Source organism: Furipterus horrens, unplaced genomic scaffold, assembly GCF_987537825.1.
Source record: "Furipterus horrens unplaced genomic scaffold, mFurHor1.1.pri manual_scaffold_9, whole genome shotgun sequence".
NCBI classification, from domain to species: domain Eukaryota; kingdom Metazoa; phylum Chordata; class Mammalia; order Chiroptera; family Furipteridae; genus Furipterus; species Furipterus horrens.
The window spans coordinates 32,024,923-32,051,475 of NW_028327179.1; the positions used below are offsets into that span (position 1 = coordinate 32,024,923).

Sequence of the window (26,553 nt, forward strand, 5' to 3'; positions counted from 1 at the left end):
CTAGGTTATTGTAAAATGCTATAATGAACCTGTATCTTTTCGAGTTAGTGTTCGTTTTCTTCAGATAAATACCTAGAAGTGGAATTGCCAGATTAGAAGGTAGTTCTATTTTTTATTTTCTGAGGAAGCTCCATAATGTTTTTCAATAGTGGCTGCACCAAGTTACATTCTCAAAAGGGTTTTCTTTTCTCCACATCCTTGCCAACTTTTATTTATGTCTTTTTGATAACAGCCATTCTAACAGGAATAAACTGTTATTAAATTAAAAAAATATCTATCTAAGCCTCATTACTGCATACCGTGCTTTTAAACCCATATATACTGGAATATACTGTAAGCATTTTCTATGCAATCCATTTTCTTTTTTAAAACCCAAGCTTCAAAATAATTGCATAACACCATTTTTGTTTAAAAAAAAGGAGGGAAGAACCTACACTGACTACTTCATGCAAAATACCTGCAAATTCACAAAGTTTATCTCATCACTGTATTTTCTTCATAGTATTTGTCTTAATTTGTAATCACATTGTTTACTGTCTGTCTTTCCTCTACTTGAACCTAAGTTAAGCTCCCTGACAATAGAGGAGTTTTGTTTTTTTGGAAAAGACGTTTGTCTTTTTCACTGCCATATTATTACCAGTCCCTAGAGAATATCTAGCACACAGGAGATGCTCAACAAATTTTCCTGACTATGTACAGGAAAAAGACCATACATAGGACAATGGTAACCTTTACTGTGTGGGTGATTTTTATAACTTTCTTTTTGGTACTTTTTCTGATTACCATGTTCTCTGTTCATAGTATATATTACTTTTTTATTAAAGGTTATTTTAAAATAATCATTTCAAATTAGTATTTTATATTTTGAAGTGCTTTTAGTAATCTGAAAACCTTAAGGATCTTTTATAATTCAATAAAGTTCAAGTCATCAAGAATTACAAGACTAATTTTAAAGCAGTTATATAAAAAGCATTTATATTTATCATCACTAATCATCAGGAAAATGTAAATCAAAATCACAAAGAAATTAAGAAATAGCTCCTCACACTTCACACATGTTAGGATGGCTATTATCAAAATAATAATAATAATAATAATAGGTAAGTGTTGGCCAGGGTGTGGGGGAAAGGGAATCTTGGTGCACTGTTGGTGGGGCTGTAAACTGGTTAAGCCACCAAGGGAAACAATATGGAGGTTCCTCAAAAAATCAGAAATACAATACCATACGATCCAGCAATGCCACATTTCTGGGTATATAACCAAAGAAATAAGAACAGGATCTTGAAGAGATACCTGCATTCCTATTTTCACTGCAGTATTACTCACAATAGCCAGGATATGAAAATAACCTAAATTTAAGTCAATGAATGGATTTTTTAAAATGTCTCACACAGGAATAGTAGTATTTAGCCATGAGAAAGAAGGAAATCCTGCCATTTGTAACAACATAAATAAGGACATGTTACACTAAGTTAAATAAGTTAGAGAAGACAAATAATGTATGATATCACTTATCTGTGGAATCTAAAAAAGCAAAACTCATAGAAACAGAGACCAGAATGGTGGGTACCATGGACTTGGGGGTAGGGCAAATGAGGAGATGTTGGTCAAAGAGTACAAACATCCAGTTACCAAATGAATAAGTTCAGGGGATTAATTTTTTTTTATTTTAAATTAAAAAATATATATATGTATGACTTAACTATAAAGTAGCATGTAGGTTACGAAAAATACTCAACATTCAAGTTATAGCAAGGTATTGAGTTTGCCATCCTAAAACATGCTTCTTTGGGATATTGATTATTTTAAGTTTGCTATTTTTAAGAAATGAAAGACTGTAAGAAACTTTGACCTTCACTCTAACTGCCTAAAATAATGTAGACAGAGGGCCTGCTTAAGGAAAGCAACTATATTACAGATGACTAAGTTTAATATGAACTAGGTGTGATAGGGCAGAACCTAGCAACACCCATTTTGACCTAAGTCCTCTCAGTGTTCCATTGGTAAAGACGGCCTGTCAGACTGTTTACCAAACATCTGCTTTTCTATCCCAATGTAAATTACCTTCATCCCTTTCAGGTCCTAAGCCACTACTCCTCCTTTCTCTTTAGCTCAAGATGGCATATAAACTTCAAATGCCCCATGTGTCGTCTAGTCCCATAATCTTACGGAACCCCATATGTACATGCATAAGAAGTTCGATTGTTTTCTCCTGTTAATCTGTCTCATGTCATTTTGATTATTATGTCAGCCAGAAGAACTAAGAGGGAAAAGGGGAAATTTTCCCCTAGCCCACACTATGCAGTATAAGAAATTTCTAAGCATGAGTCCTCTAAACTCTTAATTTCAGGACTGACAGCAAACTGCACCCATATCAGATTCAGTCTACTAACTAGAGCTTTTCCACTCAACAGCTTCAATGTTCTCAAAATTACCCATAGTAGAAGGTAGCAGCCCGGCTCACCCTGCAGCACTTGTGATGTTTCAGAAGAAAACAGGCACAAGAAGCTTATATAGATTTCTTAGTGTAAGGCTAAATTTAAGCTTAGAGCATTAATACTGATTTCACTATTAACTTTTACAATTTAACTTTGCTGCTTAGTTATATGTCAATGAGACCAATGGCCCAAGCTTAACCTTAACCTACTCATTAACCCTTGGAGACCTTGTGATCCCAGGCTTGTCTCTCTACCCAGAGCCAATCAGCTGAAGAGTGCACCACTCGTCACTCGGGTGGGAACTCAGGAAGAAGACCATGTAATGAGAGCAACACAAATTCACTTCCTACCACTACTGGAAAAACATCATGGCTCATGGTTTTAAGACAACAGAAAGTTCTTATGCAATAAATATCTAATTCGAGGCATGTACATAATACATAATAATCATTTTTTCTTAAGTCAAAGAAATAAAGATAACTAGGATTTATACCTATATCTTAGTTCCCAATTTTATCACATTCAATAACCTTTTATAACATATAAAACTATTCAAAATGCCTCTATATACATAAAATCTTTTTTAAAAATACCCTTTAATGTTTTTTTCTGAGCCATTTCATGTAAAAGCATTGGCTAGAATGTTATATTTGGAGAGTATATTTGGGTCTGACCTAAAATAAAGGCTAAGCAGTAAATACAAAATTCACTTTAAGGAATAAAGCACCTCAAAGATGTGGGAAATTATCATCCTAAGCAGCTGACACTGACATGTGATGAGAGGCCTTCTGATTGCCAAGCCAGCCACAGAAAACAAACACAGTTTCAAATACGATCCTCAAATTGAAAATCACAAGAGCATACATTCAGAAGAACAGGCTTTAACCTGGAATGGAGCTGCGATTCAGAGGCAGCTTCAAGTGGCAAAGACCCAGAGTGAGAACCAGAAGAGATTTATTTATTTAAAAATGGTTAATAATTCTCCTGAGGGGAAGCCAGTGAGCTTTCAAATAACACCTACTAAATTTGTGAACTGAGAAACTCATCTGCTATCAGGGAATTAAAATCCAGGATATCTACAACTTAGAATAAGTTATGCTTTAGCTACTTATTTAAAAATCTCTGTTCCATAACAAAAATATAATTAACTATGATTTTTTGCTGCATAAAAATATATTATTTCTTCTAATTACATCACATAAATCAGTAAGTTTTATACATACATAACTGCTTTCAGGCTAAGAATCTGATACAATAAACTCTAAATTTATCAAATTTGCATTTTCTGCTTAACTGTAATGAATTATACTGCACCCCAATACATAATGAGAGCAAAAACAAGTCCAAAGCCTCCTGCACTACAAAAATTTACCGACCATATCGTAACAATCATCTGCATGTGGGAAGAAAAAGCATCTGTGAATCAATGAGTACCTAACGACAGTAATAGTTTCTTCAGGCAGTGAAAAGTCACGCTCACACACAAAGATCAATACCTTTCCAGGAACCCGGAGACTCTCAATGGCACTGAGATCACTGAGGCTTTCTGGAGGGCTTTTCAGACCCTTTAATAAAATAAGATAAAAAGAACTTTAATTGTGCGGCAGAACTATATGACAGACCATAACTATTAAAATAGAAATCACCATTTTAAAAATAGAAATTTTCCTGCTTTAAAATATATAAAACATGTTCTAAAAAAACGTATCATTTAATGTATATAGTACTATTATTAAATCAAGTAAGGATGTACTTTTAGTAGTTTAGTCAAAATATTATGATTTGCAGATTTAATATACCAACCGAGCAAATGAAAAACTTTTAAATAATACTAATTGCTTAATTTATAGGTAAGTAATCCCTTGATTTCACCTGATTATATATCACCAATGCATCCAAGTTATACTGCATAATTGAGTCTTAAATCTTGTGCCTCTCTGCTTTCTACCAATTCTTCATCTCTTTGGTACCTGGTACTTTCTATATTCATATCAACTAAGGTATTCTGAAAGTCTCATTGTGCCAGGAAAAATTATCAAGCCAAAGTTAGCAATTTAAATTATCTTTAAAAGCCTCCTTTTAAAAATAGGCTATTCCAATCAGACACCTAAAGTTCCTATGTTAGTCTGTACGTAATGTTAGCAGGTACACGAATGCGAGGAGAGATTTATGCTACAGTCATTTTCATCCTTTACGTGTCCTATACTGGCCCTTTGGTGTCCTTAGTAATGAAAATGTTTGGTACAGTTAGGTTGACTACTGGAGACTCAGAGCAGAACTTGCTTATTTTTACATTTTAGAGATGTGTATTGTATCTCCCTATTGTAAAATACTACCAGTCATAGGTACAATCTTTATGACAAGGCACTCTGCCTCCCCAAAGTGTCTTCCTTTATTCCCAGAATACTCCACCCAGACTTCACTCTCAACCCTTCTCCCTCCTCCCCCCACCCAGAGTTCCCCCTCATTCTCTTTCCCTCTCTCCCTCTCTTCCTTTCCTGCCCCGCCCCCACCTGCCCACACACCACCTTCTAAAGCAGTGGTTCTCAACCTTCCTAATGCCACGCGACCCTTTAATACAGTTCCTCGTGTTGTGGTGACTTCCAACCATGAAATTATTTTCGTTGCTACTTCATAACTGTAATTTTGCTACTGTTAGGAATCGTAATGTAAGTATCTGATATGCAGGATGTATTTTCATTGTTACAAATTGAGCATAATTAAAGCATAGTGATTAATCACAAAAACAATATGTAATTATATATGTGTTTTCCGATGGTCTTAGGCGACAGGTTGAGAACCACTGTTCTAAAGAAACCAATAACCCCCTTTCAGAATTAACTCCTCTATGCAGTCTTCCTAAATCCCTATGCTTCAAAGAACATACTATTTCTCCATATTGTCCATGGATCACCTAAATCAACACCACCTGGGAATTTTTTATAAAAAAGGATTTCTGGAGCCCCACCACAGATCTAATGAATACATATTTCTGGATTAGGAGCAGAAACTTCACTTTAACAAGCAAACCAGGAGAAGCAAATAATTACTAATGTTTTAGGAACCCAGGTAGACATTTTCCAACATAACACTTTTGCCAAAGTAGTGAAGTTTTAATTACTAAATATATCTCTCTTTCTCTCCCAGGCTGAAGTCCCAAGAGAAGGGAGACATCAAGCATTATTTGCCTCTATAGCCCAGCAGCTAGCCAAGTTCCGGGAACAGAGTAAACACCAAAGAAACGAGTAAATTATTCAACATAAGTCCTTGGTCAGGCTCTCCACTCTCCAACTAATTGGAACATTGTTCCCATGGGAACATGCAATTGACTTTAAAATGAAGTTTCCAGGGGAGTTTGCTAGTGTAAGAGAAGCATGCTGAGGATTACTGTCTTACACTGAGTAAGGAAATACAAGTATGTAAATACTCGTGTGTTTGTTCTTCCTTGTCCCAGTTTCTCACCAGAAGTCATCATGAGGGCAGGGCATCAAAAGTGGTAGAGAAGGCAAGATTGGGTTACAGAACTAACTTCTATATACATTATATACATCCACATACATACATAACACACATACATGATAAAGAGAGATCTGGTCAGATCACTGGGAGAAGGAAGAGCCATAGGAGGAGTTTGCTGAGGCAATGGAAGGCAGTCTAGGACAGGATTGGCTGAGAAGCTGAATGCCTCCAGAGCCCATGGAATTACGGATAAGATTTGAAGTAAAAGAAGGGATCTGCCTCTTCAAGGCAGGCATGGGTTCTATCTGGCTGTTGGGCTCTCTTCATCCTCGAGGATACTTGGATGATCATGCTATAGCTGCCTGTGTTTCCACACAGACTGTACTTTGGATGGGAAAGAACTCCAGGCACAGCCTAGGATCAGGCTGGCCTGGCAGAGGGTGGCACGTTTATTCTTCTTTGGGCGTTCTAGAAGGAACAGGCGCTGAGGAATAAGCCTGCCATTCTTCCAAAATTGTACACCGAATGTACAGAAACAATAATAAAAACTGGAAACTCTCTGTACACGCTAGGAAGGTGGGCAGTGCAGTGATTCCAGGAATGGGCTGTGTGGCCTTGAATAACTTACATAACCTACCTGTTATTTTATTCTAATGTTGGTGACAATAACTCAGAGACTGTTTTCACAGAGAAATGCTTTTATCTTATAAAAAAAATTACACAACTATCTCAAGAGCACAACATCTGACGCTCACCTGTATTTTAGGATTATAAATCTGGAATCCTTTGATTTGCAGTTTCATAAATTTCTACTAATAAATATGATGTCATCATTTTTATTATCCCCCCCCTCTGAAGCAGGAAGTCATGGTTATAACAATAGTACTGTGCCTTTATTAAATTGAAAGTTTCACTGTAATCATTAACCATTACTTCATTTTCTTTTATATTTGGTTTTTGTTTTGATAATTTTCTCAGTTTAAGTTTTTTACATTTTATTTATTCACTTTTAGAGAGGTAAAATAAGGGAGAAAAAGAGGAAGAAAAACAGCAATGTGCAAGAGATACATCAATCAGTTGCCTCTAGCATGCCCCCAAATGGGGACTTGGCCAGCAACCCAGGCATAGCCCCTGACTGGGAATCAATCTGGGGACCTTTCAGTTCGCAAGCTGGTACTCACTCCACTGAACCACACCAGCCAGGGCTCAGTTTAAGTTTATACAAAATTCAGCACTTTATTTTTTACCCAAATCAAATTAACACTTCGGACTACTTCTGTTATGTCTACATGAATCTTCAATTTCTATTTATGATATCAGCAACTTATGTCCCAATGAGCTTAAAAGGAGCTCTGGAAATGATCTGTGTTTCCTATTCTTTTCAGCAAAACTCAACAGCCTTTATACTGGCTGCTGCTCTGCCATCCGACTCGCTAGGCCCACCTCTTCCGTCTGACCTTGCAACACAATTCTCAAAAGTGCCACTGTGGACTCTTGTTTTATATCTACACTCACTCTGTTGGTGATATTGGCCAGTTTACAGACCCTTTCTATATTCCTGATGCCTAAATTTTTATCTATACCCTGGACTTCTCAAAAATCCAGACATTTTAGTCAGCTGACAACTTTATCTCTCCATTGAACTATCTAAGAGGCTTTCAAATGAATGAATCTAATAATCTTCTCCCTTCCCTCAATCTTTTCCTTGTCAGCCTTACCAACTTCATTAAATGGCAATTCCATTCTTCCAATTGCTGGGACCAAACCATTTGGTGTCAACCTTGATGCTTCTTTCTCACAGTCAAATCCAATCTGTCAAGAAATCCTGTCAACTCTAAGTTTAAAACATATCCACAGCCCAACCTTTTCTCAACACTTCCACCACTAGCACCCTGGTTAAGGCCTACACCCTCTCTCACTTGGATTACTGCAATAGCTCTTTTGCCTGTTTAGATCTACAGGCATATCTCAGAGATATTGCGGGTTCGGCTCCAGACCACCACAAATAAAGGAGTCGTAATCTTTTTCCTGGTGGAGGGTCTTGCCTTCAATTTGCAAACCACACAACATCTGTGCAATAAAACAAAGTGCAATAAAATGAGGTACGCCTGTATTCTTAAAGCACAGGCCAGAAAGAGTTTACTGAAGTATGTGTATAATTATAATCCTCCTCTGCTTGCTATTTCAATCATAACAGAAGCCAAGAGTGAGGAGAAAAGTAGGAGATTAATGCTGGAAATCAAGACTTCTGACTTGAGGTATGTTTACATGCCTCTCGGTCCAGGTGCTTAAAATGATCCGAGCAGCGAGCTGTACTAGCTGGTGCCTACAGTCTCTGACTGCTCAGGCCTCAGGATCTTAAAGACATCCTGTGACTTAAAAAGAATCTTGCTGAGTACTCCATCTTCCCTGATGTTGATAAGGAAATCAAACAAAACTAAGCACAAATGGTGTTTAACCTTGATTGCTTTCTGTTAGTGTTTAAGGAACAGTGCATCTGTTCCATAGCCTTAAAAGAATAAGTGATTGGATCTCTGTTTTTCTGTTTTTGAATCTATAGAGGATATATAGACTTGTTTATCAGGAAGCGTTCTCTTCAGTTAATCCTTTAAGCTTCCTCTGTTTTAAGTTTCAAGTACATTGTAATCATTCCTGGAATGTGCCTGTGAGCTCATTCCTGGACCCTCCCTGTTGATTAGCATATCTGCAAAATCCAATAAAAGGCGCTTGCACTGCTCAGTGCTGACCTGCCTGAGCGTGCCGCAGCCCTCCATCTGTCCCATTCTGTCTGCTGGAATTACTTGCGTGCCGTCGACCACAAAGTACTACAACAGAGATGAGGTCAGGATGAGGCTCTCTGAGATCTGGATCTCTGCTCTCAGCTCTCTAGTCTCATACCCTGCCTGCTACTTTCTCCTCACTCTCTTAACTCCACCAACGCTAGCCTCAAGCTGTTCCTTAAACAGGCTCCTGCCTCAAGGCCTCTGCATTAGCTTTCCTTCCACCCAGAAAGCTCTTTCCCAGACATCCACAAGGTTTACTTCCTCACCTCCTTCAGGTTTTTACTCAAATGCAACCTTCTCAGGGAGGCCTTCCATAGCACCTTATATAAAATTATAAATGACCCAAATTGCCAACAACGCCGAGGACTCCCTATCCACTTAAGCCCTTGTCAGTTTCGTTCACTGCTGCATCCTCCAAGCTGAGAACAGTGCCTGGTACCTAGGGCTCAATAAACATTTGTTGAATGAACTGAAAAAACAGAGGCAGGCATAATGGAGAAAGCTCAACAGCAGATCTTGTATAAATAAGGAGATCAAACAAAGCCCACTCTCCCACTCTATTCCACACCAAGGTCCTGGGAGAGCAAAAATGCAAAAAATTAAGTTTCATAGATCTTAATTTCACATCTCTTCCCATTAACACTATATTCCTAGCAGTTCTGTAACCTCACATAAAAAAAGCACCTTTGTGTATATGTATCTGTAATACTACTCCATTTTTTCCAATAATAAACAGTACTAAATAAAATTCCCAGTGTAACTCTAGGTAGGACCCTACTTTTTTATACCTTATAGGTTCATGAACTATGTGTCGATAATTATCAAATATGTGGAAGCCAAGCTTTAAACAAACATAATTAGGATGACTTTAAAAATCTGTAAAACTCATTTGACCTCACTTTTTACATAGGATAGTTGTAGCTTTTCACGTGTGTTCTATAGTTTTTTTTATTCTAAGCACAGATTTCACCTGTTCATGTCTAATAAGCAATTGACTGAGGCTGAACTTACCCTTTTCAGCACAATCTCACTACATTTAGGAGACACAAACTTATTATTACGAGACCTGGACTTCTGTATTTTCTCTCCCACTCATTATTACAAAATATGATTAAAAAACAATAAACAACGCTGCTGCACAACGATGACAATATTGACTACACTGAACTGCATGGCAAGCAACATGAGAGAGCATCCAACCTAGCTAAGGCACAGAAGTCCAAATCTAGCATTCCAAGGCAGTTCAGGTGTATTGGTGGTAATAATGTACAGAAGTGCATATTGTTTTTGTTTTTTTTTTGTTTTTTTTTTTCTGCCTATGTTTTCTTCTAGGATTTTGATGGTTTCACCACTTACATTTAAGTGTTTTATCCATTTTGAGTTTATTCTTATGTATATTGTAAACTGGTGGTCTAGTTTCATTTTTTGTATGTACCTATTCAAATTTTCCCAACACTATTTATCCTTTTTATTGTTAAATAGTGTATATATAGATGATATAGATACAGATAATCACAATTTGAGTATCCACTTACCTCTTGAAGGACAGTTAGATAGTTTACAAATGTTGTCTACCATAAATAAAGTTTTTATGGAAGTTGTGTATAACTCTTTGTAGAAACATATACTTTTTATTTTGGGGGGCGTGCTGAGTTATATAGTAAATGCATGTTAAATTCATAAGAAACTGAAAGGATGATTTTCAGAGTGTATGTACTCTCTTAGATTCAGACAAGTAGTTTATGAGAGTTCCAGTTGCTCTACATCTTTGCAAGCTATTGGTATTGCCAGTCTTGCTAATTTTAGCCATTTTACTGAGTGTATAGGGGTACCTCATTAGGATCTTAATTTTTATTTCCCTTGTGATTAATGTTGAAGTCCAAATCTAGCATTCCAAGGCAGTTCAGGTGTATTGGTGGTAATAATGTACAGAAGTGCATATTGTTTTAAAAGTCAAATACCAAAGTCAGTCTGAAAGCATCTATTGCTTCAATTAATGCAACAGCCTGCTTCCAGATTTCCTGCTTTCTCGCCATCAGTGCAACCACCGAGATGATCTCTATGATCAAACACCTCCTTGATAAGGTCCAGAACTCAGTCAGGTCCTTTATTTATCTCTTCACCATCATCATATCATATGAACATCATCACCAGCCTAACCCCATGAGGTTATTATCCCTATTTTAAAGATGTGGAAACAGATGATGAAAAAAGTTAGGTGACTTGCTCAAGGTCACAAAGCTACTAGAGAATGGGGCAGGACCTGAACTCATTCTCAAGTAAGAAATGGTATGAAGCATAACACCAGTAACTGAACAAAAGTGAAGGACTGTCAAATGTTACTACCTGCTTGCTTAAATCTTTTATTAGTCACAGAACTTTTTTACTCTATGCTCACAACATTAACAATATTACTTAACAGGAGTAAAACAGTCACGCAGGATTCATGTATTGTTCACCAGGAATCTACAAATTGTAACCTGTCCAGATATCTTTCAAATTCTAAATTTCCAAATAAGAATTTGACCTGGAATTTGTATTCTTTTTAAATCATCAATAACAAAAAACTCACAAATGAACCTTTCATTAAATGATTATCCTCCACCTTCTCCAAAGTTCTCAAAACCACATTGATTGAAAACTCTAATCTGAATTATTCTTCACATTTTAAAATAATAAAGAATGGCCAGTTATAAAGAAATATTAGAGTTTAAATAAATAAAGCTAAAACCAAGTCATGATCAATAAAAATGGGAAACTTTTCCCACTTCTTGCTTGAAGGAAGCTGAAACATTAGGAAATCCCCAACATTTATGAGATGGGATAAAAGATAGCCAATCTTTATTCATGAATTGTCATTCTGGGGGGGGAAAGGACTTATTTTGCCAAGACAATGATAAAAAGTAGCATTTCACAAAGAATTTTCACATACCTTAGCTTACTGATGACCCTCATAACAGAACAGTGAGGTGTAATTAACAAAATAAAAAATCATCCTCATTTGCAGAAACTTAAGCTACAAGGTTTGGGAACTTGCCAAAAGGCATAAAGCTACCAATTCTGTCAACAAATTATTCGCTGTTTTCCCTCTTTCCTGGTCATGTCTATTGCACAGTCCTCACTCCCTAGCCAGGCCACCTGCTCAAAGACGACAGACAGCTTGGACAGGGGAACCCTGGAAGGCACCTGGGGCTGTCCGTGGTAAAATGGCATATAGGGGGATAAGGGAGACAAAGCAAACGCCGATTCCCTCCCTGGCCTCTTCTAAAGAAATGTTTCTGGGACACCGATACCCGCTGGAGCAGGGCTCTGATCTCGGGGCTCAGGTGAGTTTTTCAGGGCATGCAGCGGCTTGCCGGTACCCCAGACACCTGCCACCGCCTACAACTTAGGTCTCCACACACCGCGGCCCAGAAGGAGAACATCTCAGCCTCTCTCCCAGTGGAATAAAGAAGTGTTTGCTTCATCCTCTGCTACTTACCTGTCGGGTCATCAGAGATTTGATTTTTTGCATGCCGAAATCGTGAGAGCGGTCCCCTGCCGCAAAGAACTAACAAATCACAACAAACCAGCGGCCGGCCAGCCCCAAAACTAGGAAGCCATAGTGAGTGGTCACGTGAAGCTGCCGACCTTCCCTTTCCCTGGGCATGCTGGGAATTGTAGTCTTCCGTCTGCAGCCGACGCCCTCCAGGTACCACATTTCCCAGAAAGCCAAGCAGCCGACGCTTCCATTAACCGTGCCAGCCTTCCTCTGAGCGGACCTTGGCGAGAACTGATCTCTACTTGCTGTTGGTGGCTCGTGGGCGAGAGGAAAAACTAACTCATTAGGTGCCTGGCATTGAGAGACAGGATCAAAAACTGAAAAGACATTGTATAAACCAGCCTGGCATGATACCCCTCGGAGTGTGACTGAGGGGAGGAAAACCACGTGGTCTAGAGAGGCGGGGTGGGGTTACTGAGCCTGACGCCAAGCAGCAGCCACCCAAGGGAAGGCGCGGTCCAAGAGGTGACCTGAGAACTGGGACACCCCAGGTGGCACTGGGCTTGGAACGGAGAGGTGTGGTCCAAGTTGTGCAATCGGCGACTGGTCACGGTTAGGACCTACATTCCTCAGTCTTGGCATCCACTTTAAAAAAGTAGTAAAACTAAAAGATTTAACCCCCCACTTATTTTACTACCAGCGTAATCTAAGGCAAGTCAAGAAGGAAAATATAACAATAAGTACAAATGTCAAACTACAATAAAGATTAAAAAAATAAAGTTAGGAACAAAAAAAGTGCAAAGGTCACTGTAAAGTCCTCTTTTCAACTTATAGCAGTTTAAATTGGGGAACGTGATAGGGAAGTCATTTGAGGCTTAATTTAAGAAAAAAAACTTCAACTATGAAAATACCAGGGGGAAAAAAGCGACCCAGAGCTAACAATAATAACTAACGTTTATTGAAAGCTTTCTACATGTCAAGAACTTTGCTAATAGCTTTTACATGCATTACCTGATTTATCCACACAAGCAGCCTATGGGTTTGGTAACTATCCCCATGTTGAAGATGAGGAAAACGAGGTGTTGGAGAAATTAAGTACTCGGCTAGCATTACTGCAGATGTGGATGCAGAAACTAAAGTTCTGGTTATCCAGATGTTTTAAGTAAAGGTTTTATGTATGGGGTTGGAGAGGGAGTCCTAAAGCCCATGTGGACTAAAAAAGGACCACATACTAAACGTGACAAGATCAAGGAAGGCCTGCATGGCAGCCTTACCAGCTCAGAAACCAAAAGCAACCATATATGATGTCTGAACGCAAAAATTCCTAATTAAAATGGATCGTAGTTGAAAGGACAAAGCCAGTACCATTTGCCTAGCAGGCCTATGACCTTGTTAAACATGACTGCCATCTTCCTCTTCCAAGCTACCTCCCTAGGACTAGAAATTACTGGAAAGCAAAAACAAACATGACTAGCTCTTTACAACCACAGGCAGAAGATAACATGGAATAAACTGCAGCCTCGTGTTTTAACAAACACCCCAACAGCCCAGGGCCCACAAAACAGCAACCTCCCACCCTTTTTTAATCCAATTATAATCCAGTAAAAGCTCAAAGCCCCTACCCCTCAATGCTGGTGACTCTTCATACCTTACCCCTCTCCTTTCTTGGAGAGTGAATAAAAAATTTATTCTTTACACTTCTTTCTCTTTGTGAATTCTTTTACAGCCCTCACCACCTACTACCCTAACCATAGTCCTGGCCTGTGTGGCTCAGTTGGTTGAGCGTTGTCCTGCAAAGTGAAAGGTCTCTGGTCAGGTAGTCACATTCTAGGCCTGTAGCTTTCTTGAGAAAGGTCATTGTTTACTTTAAGTGAGCCTCTGTCTATTGCCTTTTGCACCTAAGATAACACACCTTTGGAATGTCAGAGTAATACCCTTTTCAGAGCCCTCAGGGCACACCCCGGGCACCACAGCATGTGATCACAGAACCCCTCATTGTTAACTTGTTCCCTGAATGCCATGTCTCTGTGCTGTAAATGTTCATTGTTTACTATCACCCACCACTCTATCTCATCCCCTTAATCTACCACCAATGGATTTCATGTAATCCCCCTTAGGTTTCCTCCTTTGATTCTGATGTTCAAGCTAAACTGTAAAACTACCATTCTCTGAAGCATTTTCTCAGTTCTTTGAGATTTTGCTTCCTGGCAATTGGCAGTCTGGCTTCAAACAAACACATAAAAAATTCTCTGTTGGTTTAGATGTTTCTTTGTTGACACTTGGTTCCAATGATTTTTTTATTTTATTTATTTTTATTCTATGTTTATTAGGGAAAAAATAACCAGACCCATACTTTCAAATATATTTCTTAAGACAACTAAAAGAAATGTTAAAGTGTGACACAAAAATGAAAAATATTAGGTAGTCAGTTATGGCAAAAATAATAAATGTGGTTTGGAAATGACTGATGGTTGGGGAACACTAATATAGCTAATTTCAATTTTGGAATTTTATTATTTGACCTCTCAGAGTCTAGTCTTATTGATTTTTACTAAGGAAGTTGTAATATTTGACCTAGGGTTTTGTAAGGATAAAGGAGATGAGGCAAGTAAATGCAATTTATAAATTGTTAAGCACCTTACAATTGTGCTGTATTACAGTCATGATTCTACCTAGTTCTCTGCTCCAACACATAACCCTGTACACACTTCTATAATTGTGCTTAGAAATTCCTTTTGAAATTTTATGTTTACCTATGCCCTTCTCTTACTCTGTTATTGTTAACCACATAAAGAAATTCCAGTCACTTTAGGACAATGCTAGTTTAGCTCTTTTTTTTTTTTCTTTGCCTGTTCTGATTTTAATTGCCAGACAGTTCTCAGTGTGTGGAAGCCTTTCAGATTTAGAAGTTCCTGAAAGCATCAAAAGAAACAGAAACTGCTGATCATATTAGCATACAAACTGTAAACTAAAACCCAGTTCAGTAAACATTGGTCAATTGTCGGGCACAAGGCAAAAGAATAGGAAGCACTTTAGATGGGAAGACACAGTTGTGGTCCTCAAGGAGTTTACAATTTTGTTGAAAAACAAATCCAGCAGTTTTCAAGTCTGAACATTTATATTCACTGGAGGAGTGTGCTATCATTCTGTTTATTGTTCTTTGGGGGGTTCTGTGTTTACAAAATATAGTGATTCTTATAGGCAGCTGGCTCTTGCCTTTCAAATCCATTCTACATGAAATGGGAAAATGTATCCATCTAAGCTGATGAGGCCACACATTTTATTTTATTTTTTAAGTATATTTTATTGATTATGTTGTTATAGTAGTTCCAATTTTTTTCCCCTTTGCTCCACTCTGCCAGCACCCCACTTCCCTTCAGCAATCCCACCTGCCTTGGTTCATGTCCATGGGTTGTGCATATAAGTTCTTTGGCTTCACTCTTTCCTATATTATTTTTAACTTCCCCCTATTTTGTACCAACTAATTATGCTTCTTAGTCCCTGCACCATTTCCCCATTTCTCCCCCTACCTCCTCCCAGCTGATAACCCTCCAAATGATCCCCATACCTATGATTCTGTTTCTATTCTGGTTTGCTTAGTTGGATTTTGTTTTTATTTTTTAGATTCAGTTGTTGATAGTTGTGAGTTTGTTGTCATTTTATTTTTTAAATAATTTATTTATTTGTTTGTTTGTTTTTAGAGAGCAGGGAAAGGAGAAAGAGAGGGAGAGAAACATCACTGTGTGGTTGCCTCTCACTCGTGTCCCCAGCTGGGGACCTGACGTGCACCCTAGTCATGTGCCCTGACTGGGAATCAAACCAGCAACACTTGACTTGCAGGCCGACACTCAATCCACTGAGCCACAGCAGCCAGGGCTGAGTTTGTTGTCATTTTAGTGTTCATAGTTTTTATCTTCTTTTTCTTAAGTAAGTCCCTTTGACATTTCATATAATAGTGGCTTAGTGATGATGAACTCCTTTAGCTTCACCTTGTCTGGGAAGCACTTCATCTGCCCTTCCATTCCAAATGATAGCTTTGCTGGATAGAATAATCCTGGTTGCAGGTTGCCTTTCATCACATTGAATACTGATTGCCAGTCCCACCTGCCTGCAAAGTGTCCTCTGAAAAATCAGCTGATAGACCTATAGGCACCCCCTCTGTAGGCAACTCTCCACCTCTCTCTTGCTGTCCCCTGGACTCTGTCTTCATCTTTTACCTTTGGCATCTTAATCATGATGCATCTTGGTGTGGTCCCCTCTGGGTCCAGCTCGCCTGGGACCCTCCATGCTTCCCAGACTTGTATATCCATCTCCTTTGCAAAATTCGGGTCATTTTCCTCATTTTTTTCAATTCTTGCTTCCTCATTCTGTACTGGTTGCCTGGATTTTTCTTCCTTATGTTTCAAATCATTGATTTGAACCTCAGTTTTCTTTCCTTCACCTTTGGTTTTGTGTGGATTTTCCTTCATTTCTCTTAGCATAGCCTTCATTTCTTCCCTCATGCATTTGCCATACTCAAGCCTATCTGTCAAGCCTGTGAGCATCTTTGTCACCAATGTTTTGAATTCTGCATATGTTAGGTTGTCTATTTCCTCATCTGTTAGGTTGGCTATCTCCTCGTCGCTTAGTTCTTCCACTGGAACCTTGATCCATTCCCCGTTTTGGGCCATACTTCTCTCTCTCCTCATTCTGACAGGCTCCTGTGTGTGTTTGCCTCTGTGTCCCAGGTAGAGCTGTCGCTCCTGTTACATTGTAAGGGGTGGAGCCTTAGGGGTTCGTCAGTACAGGGCAACCTGTTTCACCTTGTGGTGCCGTATGTGGTGGAGGGATCTGAGGGGGAACAATGCCGCCCTCCCAGCACTCGCCCCTTTTCCAGGCACCTCTCACACTTCTGCACCAGACTGGCACCCTTCAAGTGCTGCCCTGGCCATCGTTGCCAGAGTGGGTGGGTCTGCAGACATTCTAAGACTGTGGGAGCACTTTAAACAAGCAGATTCTGCTGAGACCAGCAGTTTCTGCCTCTACCCCAACCCCCACTGGTCTGCACAGTCAGAAGCAATGAGGCTTGAATTTTCCCCAGTGCTGGGATCGTGAGCTTTGAGGTCCAGTGAGGTGCTGGGAATGCTCCCCAGCTGTCCCTCCTGATTTTGAAAACATGTGACTGCGCTTTCTGCCGGCCTGCCGATGCCACCGCTGCTGCCGCCGCTACCACACCTCTCCACCTCGGCCCTACCCCTCCTACCTGTCTGGATGAGTATTTCTTCTTCATATCTTTGTTTGTTGGACTTCCATGCAGTTTGATTTTCTGGAACTTCTGATTGTTTCTAGTTTTGAGGTAGTTTTATTCCTTCTTATTTGTGGAGGGAGATGCAGCATGTCTGTCTACACCTCCATCTTGGCCAGAAGTTGAGGCCACACATTTTAGTAGAGATTGATCCAGAACTAGAAAGCAGATCCAAACCCAGATCCAAATCCAAAAAGAAAAGAAAAAAAAGTTTTTTCTTTTTTTTTTTTTTTTAATTGAGTGTATTTGTTTTTTTTCCCCATTGGTCAAATTTAGGGGAATGGGTATTTTCTGTGCCTAGCTGACCCTAAAAAGGCAAGAAAGCTTTAAAACTTTGTTTTACTCTAATACTATGCATTTTATTTTAGTTTTTATAAACTAAAAAGAAATGGACAAGTCAGCCTTCTAAAAGTTCAAAGGCTGCGACAATAATATTGAAAACATGTAAAGTAAATCAGTGCTGTTGTCTAAATAAACTATTTTCTAATTCAACATACCCTAACTACAGAACATATTTGAGCCATACATGATGAATTTTTAACTGCCATAAAAACTATGACCTTAAAGAGCACTTTTTAAAAAGGTGAAGCATATTATTTCATTTCCATTTTTCAAAAATACACACAAAAGACTTACTTAGGACCTGCACCCTTGCCTGAAGGCTGTTAGTGGTAGGCCAGAGCATCGTAGTGGAAAGTATGGATGGCCTTCCAACAAGTCTTGAGGAAAGTTAGCTGGATGATTGTTGTTTCGTAAAGGAGTGCTGACCCCATTTTTGCAATTGGAACATCAGGTCTAAGAGCTAAATTGATCTGATTTGGGGCAGTAGCATTAGCAGTAAAGTAGAATAAGGGCATATTTCTGATGGTTCAAACAGGAGGAACCTCTGGAAGCTTAAATAAAAGCTGAGATCCTGGTTTAATTAAGAAGATATGTTTCTAATCATCCTGTAAATATCAAAGCAGTGGAAAGATGTGACCTCTGCAAAATGATGTGACTATACATCTTGAGCAAGCGGTAGCAGAAAACAGAATACTTGCCAGAAAAAAAAAAAAAATAGTGACCTAGAAAGGGACCCAGGAAGGAAGATGTTTGCTGCGTAGTCAGTTAGCAACCATATCAGTAGACCCAGGTTTCTAGGAGGCAGCATTGTAAGTATAACTACAGAGAAGTGCACTACAGCACAGGCAGAGGTGGTTGCAATGGCCTCCTCTAACAGCCAGCTCTTTTCTCCTAGGATCTAATTACAACATAAGACAGCACTTCCTTTCTCAGTTCTTCTTAGTCCCTGTTGTTCTGCATTAACTTGTCATTTCACCACCTCTACTTCCCAATTGTTCCTACCATTACGAATTACTCATACGCTACTCCTAAGTAAAGAATGTAGATGTTTGCAATGAGTGTAGCAGACTGTTTGCTTTATAAATCAAGACCAGACCTACTTACGATTTATTAAAACTAGTAAACTATACTGTGACTTGAGAGATGACAAAAAACCCTGAACCTTCCCACCAACCTTTCTCTCTCTTTCTCCCCTCCCCGCAAACATACTATGCCCAGTGGCTCTTTGCTTTGCTTGAAATTTAATCACCATGGACATACAGCATCCCCTCACTTATTGTGGGTATTATGTTCTAGACTCCCCTGCGAAGTAGGAACCTTAAATTTATTCTATACTCTTAAACCTATGTAACTTTAAAAACTTACATATACAGTACTGCAAAATCCCGCAATATAGCGAAAAATCCGTGATAAATAATTAAATATAATATTTTTTAAAATCCCACAATACAGTGAGGCCGCGGTAAGTGAACCACGATATAGAGAGGGACTATTGTAAACTTTTTTTAGATTCAACAGCTTTTTCATTTTAAGTGCAACTATAACTGAGATCAATAAACATGCTCCTGAATAGAATGGTAGAGCGCAGTTCCCCAGTGGGTTATAGGTTAAATGAAAGACATTGATGGTGGGAAATTTCTTATAATTATTAAACACTTTAAACTGTTTTTAACAATCATGTGCACATTTAAAACAGTTGAAGTTATAATTTAACATTATCTGTGTAAACATCCTGATTTCAGGAACTATGTTATTCCAGCAGGTAAGATTTCATACCTACCATCTGCCAGTAGAGGGCGCTTTGTCATGGTTATGCTAGGTAGCACTTCATGAAGCACTTTATGAATGTTTGCCATGACGTGAAAGATTAAATTTGAGTAATTTTGTCACTTATTTACCAATTACTTATTTTTGGTAATATTGTTTATTTAATAACAACTTATAATTTATTTACATAGCACCTGTTATCACCTATTTCAAAAAAAAAGGATATTTTTAAATATAACACAATAGAAACAAAAAAAACTCAATAAAAATTACTCTTTTAAGTTGAGTAAATTTAAGATTAGGAAAAAGTCACTACATTGTATTTCTTTTTCTCATTTTGTGTAGGACCCAAGAAACTTTATAATGTGCCAGCACTGGGTTTGAAACTGGAAAGAGCTTATTTTAATAAAGGCAATTAGAGATTAATATTGCTTTTAAAAATATGAGGGGTAGTCTATGTGAAACCTATAAAATTGCCATGTTACTTTCCAAATCGTGTTTTTTGTAACCCAATATTAAAATGTATATACATTTCTTAAGCATGAACTGAGAATCAGAAGACATGGGCTAAAGAGCATTTAGAGTTTGTTTCTAGGGATACACTTAACAAAAATACTAGTTAATCACTATGCTAGGTTCTGAGGAGTCACAAATGAATTATATTGGTCTGTATTCAAGGATTCCAGAGGGAAAATAAACATGCAATAAAATTGAATTTAATGAAATATGTACTGCAAGAGATATATGTACAAACACATAGAAAGTCATGGTACAGTAATTAACTAGGGGGAGGGCGGAGCTCTTGCCATTTTTCTGAAGCATGGAGAGATCAAAGTGACCTCTGAAGAGGCTTCAATTTTGCAAGAGTCACTTTCCTTGCCTATAGAAGCACTTCTGGAAGAGTTGGGAGCCTTAATGCCAAAAGTGTTTCCACACTTGGATTCTAAAATAACTATCATTTCTTTTTTTTTTCTTTAATTGCACTTGAGGAATACTCTTCCTTACTTATTATCATTGAATTTCTTTAGTGACTTTTTATGGTTAAAAATAATTTTATTGTTAAAAATAATTTATGCAAAGAATTTTGCTTGATTTGAAGCAGGTTTGGTTATAGACTTTTTATTTTACATAGTGGAAGGCTTGGACTGGAGGCTTCTTACAAGAAATGAAATGAAATGAAATGAGGGTTAACTTATAACTTAGTAAATGAAGCAGAAATGTTCAGATTGCCTGCTGCCATGGCAGTGAAGAGGCCAGGCTGAAAAGCTGTGGCCCCAGACATCACAGCAGTGGTAAGATCTCCTCCAGCCCATTGGTTCATTTCCTCTATGCTTCAGCTGCGAAAATGTGACCTCAGATATTATCTGTTGGCATAGGCTTTTCATTATAACTATGCCAGCCCGTAATTCAGTGTTACTTAGAAACACACCTGTGGTTTGCTTTTAAAAATAACCTGAATCCATAGATTCAGTAAAATCTTGGCAGAAATTTCTACTAGGAAATACTATATAGAAAAAATATATTTCTAAAGGTATTTAGGGGCTCTGTTTTGATTCTTTGGTATAACTTTTACATGTTACTTACTCACTTCATGATAATTTAAACTGGTTAGCAGCTCTATGAAATAGTTCAATTTTTGAAGGAATATTTTAATTTCAAAATAATGGCATAGTTTTGAATGATATGAGAACAGTTTTTACTTTTTCAGACTATTTCACAATATACTTTCATTATGAAAGCATTGCGTTTTTCAATAGTCACCCAAAAGGATGTTCTCCTTCATGTAATCATTAATAGCTAAGAATATCTCATGAAATATATTGACAATTACTGATAACTGCTAAGAAGCTGTTCTAAGAGTCATAAGCCCATATTCTTGCAGAACATACAACAGGTGTTCCCACTCCCTGTATCCTTTGTATACACATTCATTCTGTATTCAAATCACAGAAGCAAGAGGCAGGATAGGGACTGTTACCTCACTGCTAATTTCCCTAGCAAATAAACCAGCAGCTGCTGGTCCATGAACCAAGTTGCCACTACGAACCGGACACCGTATACATGGGACAGGATGCTTTCATGGAGCCTTTCAGCAGTAGTGTTGGGGTCCTTCAATGCAAAATATACCTCCTTCTCTTAGGTAAGACACTGGACGATTGTGTTTTAACTGTTTTGTTTTGTTTTTTTTCCAATTGTGGGCTTAAGGTAAATATTTGCTTTAGGCTGTAGATTGACTCAGATAATTGAAGAACAGCTCGGAACCTTTTAAACAATAACACACTTTGTTCCAACATAGAAGCAGGAACATTTAGGAGAAATAAGGTTCAATAAATAGATGGTTATTGTTTTCTTAGAAAGACAATTATTGTCAATAGCACTCATTAAGGAAGTTAAGACATTCTAAAAACCTAGTGAATGTCTTCTTTTTAGAGAGTTTACATATAGGTTTAATAGTCTTCAGTACATTGCATTTTGGCAAATATTCTTAGAGGCCATGAATTTGTGACTGCTTATAGTGAAACTCAGAACAATTTATGAAAACGGTTTTTTCCTGTCTTTATTCAGGATATTGTGGCAAACTATTAGCTCTACTTCATTTTAAAGTACCTATCTTATGAAGTGTGGGAAAAGATGAAGTTCCAAACTGACAAAATATTTTATAAACAATAGGGAGAAATGGGTTTTAAAAGCTATTATGTCTCCAAAATGCCTTCAGCCTTTCTTTTTGCCTAACGTCTCTTCCTATGAACATTTTTTTCTCTACCTGAATATTTTTTCCTCAATCTCTTCATCCTTAGAATTTAAAGGAGTCTTTCTCCAACATGCCCACTGTCTCTATGTCATCATTATTTTCACCGGATGGTCTCTTTTTCAGTCTTCCTATTTATTAGTTTTAAAAGTCAAGGTTAGTTTCTTGTTTACATTCAACATATAGGGATTTTTAAAAGATTTTAATTCTTTAGTATTTTTTTTATTTTTTTTATTGTTGTTCTATTACAGTTGTCCCATTTTCCCCCATTGTTCTAAGTCTTAAATTTTAAGAACAATTTAGATAAATGGGCAATTTAAGTTTTAGTTTTCTTCAGTAGTTTAGAGCGTTGCTTTCACCATTATATTTCATTATAGCAAATGAGATTGTTATTCAAATTTACACCTAATGTTGTATATAGCCCGCATATTTGAAATGTACAATTTGTAAATTTTTAAAAAGTGCTCGAGTTTTCCATATTTGTGATTGTTCCAGTATATGTGTTGTCAAATTCAAACCTACACAGATTTTTTTCTTTTCAGAAAAATCAAACAATTGCCGTAACTGGCTTTTTCTCTTTGCATATTTTTCTGTGATTTGAAAGTATTCTGTTTGTCAGTGCCCACTTATTATTAATTTTATAACAACAGGTAGGACTGCTGTCATTTTATAAGTAATGCTTTTGTAATTGGCTTGAAGAAGACCTTGGAGACAATTCACTTGAGCAATTCAACTTAAATATGCTTTAGAGAAATAGCATGTTCCTAAGTAGTTAAAGCAGCTATTGTCCCTTAAGTGTCTCTGACAAAAACTTACTTTTTTTCCAACTGGTAGTTTGTTGTAAAGACCACAGGTAATGTGGGAATTTTTTTTTTTAAATATTGAATTATTTATTTGTTTTTTCTTTAAAAAAAACTTAAAAATCGGAAGCCCAAAATGTAGTTTGTAAAGTCTATTTAAAGTAAAACTTTATAATTTCTCTTTTCTCTAAATACACAAAAGTTTATTTTCAGTCAACAATAGCTGTGTTGTGCTTGCTAATATCATACATGATGATGGGGAAGCAAATGCCAACTATTTTGAGCTACAGCCAGAGGTCACTTTGTGAAAGTTTGATGTTTATATTCAACATCAAGGGAGTCTTCTGTTTCTGAAACCTAGATAAATTTTACAGTATGACTTCAGGTGCTCTTTGACACTGGACATTCCCTTAAAATGCTATTGCTAAAAAAAATATTTTTAAATAAAATAAAATGCTATTACTACACTGTTTAAGGGAGTCTCTATTTTGGAGATTATTGCTCTAATTTTGATGCTAGATTATTAATGGTAGTAACAATGTTTCACCAGAATAGTATGTCTTATATGCAAAAAGTGTATGTTTTCCTTTTTATACTCAAAAAGTATTAGTTAATCTATAATAATAATGAAATAAATTTTCATTTAAGTCAAAATATTTGGAATATCAAAAGGAAGTTAGAATTTCATCAATTTTTTACCTTTTTTTGAAGTTTATTTGTTCATACAGAGGTTGACTTTCTAAAATCAATAGTTTTAGTCCTTTAGGTTTTCTTATACAACTAGAAAAGAATATCTGAAAAATATTCAAAATGAAGCTAATTTGTTAGAAGTTAATAAACTGCTGTTTGACACATGAATTCATCACATCTGTAGGGGGAAATATAGCAATGGCAAGAGCGTATGTGTCCCTAAGATGTAAAGGAAGCATTCAATTATCTGTTCATTCCCCAAAGTTCACTACAAGCAAGGATTGTATCATACCAATAGATTCATGTCTCCCCTGCAAAATGAAAAGATTTTAGGTGACTGAAATAAAATTTTATTGCTTGATGACATTCTTATAACTTGCTATCTATAATTTAGCTGATAAAAAATGGTGTAAGCAACCTAAGCAAATGACTATTGTGACAGCTGTGCTACATACTCTCACTGTCATACATGTATTTTAAAAATTTCAAATGACATGATATCATATTATTTGATGTGATAAGCATTGAGTATATGCAGAGATATTAATGGTAATATATTATTTGAGGTATTATTATGTGATGCAGTTTCTGAAATGGCCCAAAGAATTAGTTCACCCTCCTTAAACAATATTGTAAGTGCCATATAAAATGTTATTTTCTGCTAAAGTAGTTTCATTTTTACCTGGACTGCAATATTCATATGCAATATTTTATTAAATAAAATTTGCTTCTCATAACTCCAGTCACAGACTCTCTAATCAGTCTTTTCATACTTATGATTCAACATTCTGATTGAAGATCCAAAAGTCACCAACATTTCTGTTCTTGAAAAACTGGCATTCCACAGTAATAAAGTGTTTCCCAACTATTTTCAAAATATTACAATCTCAATTCATCTTTTTCAACTGCAACCACAAAAACAAAAACAAAAAATGTAGACCAGAAAGTGTTTTATTCTTTTCCAAAAAAAGGGGAGGAGGGGCAGGGACAAGAACTTTTGCAATGACTTCCCCAAAAGACAAGAACAGACTGGCCAGAACTGCATTCAGGCTATCTTGAGCTCCATCTCAGTCAGCAATGGTTTCTAGGTTGAGCTGTGAAGTGTGTTAAATGGGCCTGTATATCGATGACCACACGGCTCACTAATGGAGGCAACTACTAAGTTCTATGCCAGTGGCCATGAAGCTTTTCCAGGGCATTCTCAAGGCAATGATGTGAATTCCCACCATGCCCCTTGAGTCCTTGGTAACAAACACCGAATTGCCACTTCATTAAAGCATGTCCAGGTATTGGCAATGTATGAAGTGGACTAAAACCTGAGATTCAATACTTCAAAATTCTTTGTGTTATTTCTAAATTAAATATGGGCCCTTCACTTTCAACTGTAAGGTAACTAACTGCTACCCTGAGAAAAGCAACTCAGAATGTCAAGAACATAAACATAAAGAGTAAGAGAGGACTTAGAGCTCATCTAATATCACCCCCTTTTTGCACAGGAGAAAACTGAGGTCTAGAAAATGAAAATGACTACTAAGGTCACATAATTGATCAATCCCCATTTTTATCCCAAGTGTGTGTCCTTTACTGTGATCTCACATTTGGTAAATTTTTAACTCTATCAAAATATCAAATATAGTAGTCTTTCTCTGCAAATTTAGAGAACAGGTTCCTGATATTCCTTATTTCAAGGCAATTTGCAAGTGATGGATTAAAGACTATATGGTGGAAATGGGATAAAAGAGTCCAAGATGAGGAGTGAATGATGAAACCCTCATAAAATAATGTGCACTTCACGAAAAAAAAGAAGACAGAAACACACAATAAATATGGTGGAAATTACATTTTACAGAAGTTAACAATAATAGGTAGTTAAAAACTAGTTTTTATTATTGCTTACCAGGAATTTGTCAGGACCTTCCTAGCACCAATTTCAATGACCCGTATGTACATGCATGTTGTTTTATGCAGATAACACATGTACTGAAATGAATTTTTTCCTGTACTGATCCCTCATTCAAATGCCCACTGTCCTTCTAAAATCTATGACTTCAAGAGCTTCATTCCCTTCCACCAGCCTCTGCTTCACATATCTCAGGCATCACTGTTTCAAGTCTCAGATTTATTCTCTCATCTTCTTTTTTCTCTCTTATGATTTCCTTACAGAAACCATTACTCCTTTTCTGCATTCCATTTTACCTCCTCCTTAGAATCCCAGCAACCAGTTCCTTTTTCTTCTGCAGATTCAAATTTAATATTCTTGCATTTTCCAGAAAACAGTAGCAAATCCTCCTACCTTTGTAACTTTTGTTATAGAGCAAATCACTAAGATGAATGTGCAGGTACAGCCCATCATCAAAAAAAAAAAAAAAAAAAAAAAAAAAATTACAAGTCAACCACAAATACACACAGAGGACAAGGAGAGACTGTAAGACACATGTTTATTTTTCCCACAGAGTCACCTAACTTTCAGTCCATATAGTCAGTTTCAGTTGAGCTCCTAAGAGTTCCTTCTCCTTCTAACCTTTCTGATCTTCCTCTTTGTGATTTCTCCTCCTGAGTTCTTTGTTCTAACTTCCCTGCTGGCCCCAGGGTCTTACTCTCTGCTACCAGCTAGCCAAAGACCAAAACCATGGAAATCTTTGTTCCCACCTCCACTCTGGGAAGGGAAGAGGGAAATTTACAGTCAGTAGAACTTGATACGTCCTACGTGGTAGGACCAGGCCTACATCTTTCACTTTCTCCAGAGAAATCATTGTATAA

General features: G+C 37.3%; 2 protein-coding genes across 2 annotated transcripts in view; one reads left to right on the plus strand and one right to left on the minus strand.

The window, feature by feature from the left end:
* The window catches only part of VPS50 (VPS50 subunit of EARP/GARPII complex), a 118,002-nt gene extending 105,700 nt beyond the window's left edge, over window positions 1-12,302 (minus strand). Inside the window, exons 1-2 of the mRNA XM_090287224.1 lie at window positions 12,162-12,302; window positions 3,935-4,003 (exon numbers count right to left, since the gene is read on the minus strand). Coding sequence (XP_090143350.1) covers window positions 3,935-4,003; window positions 12,162-12,194 — 102 coding nt within the window. The 5' untranslated portion in view covers window positions 12,195-12,302. The remainder of the gene's footprint in view (window positions 1-3,934; window positions 4,004-12,161) is intronic.
* Window positions 12,303-21,510: 9,208 nt separating this feature from the next.
* The window catches only part of HEPACAM2 (HEPACAM family member 2), a 30,342-nt gene continuing 25,299 nt past the window's right edge, over window positions 21,511-26,553 (plus strand). Inside the window, exon 1 of the mRNA XM_090287851.1 lies at window positions 21,511-21,694. Coding sequence (XP_090143977.1) covers window positions 21,616-21,694 — 79 coding nt within the window. The 5' untranslated portion in view covers window positions 21,511-21,615. The remainder of the gene's footprint in view (window positions 21,695-26,553) is intronic.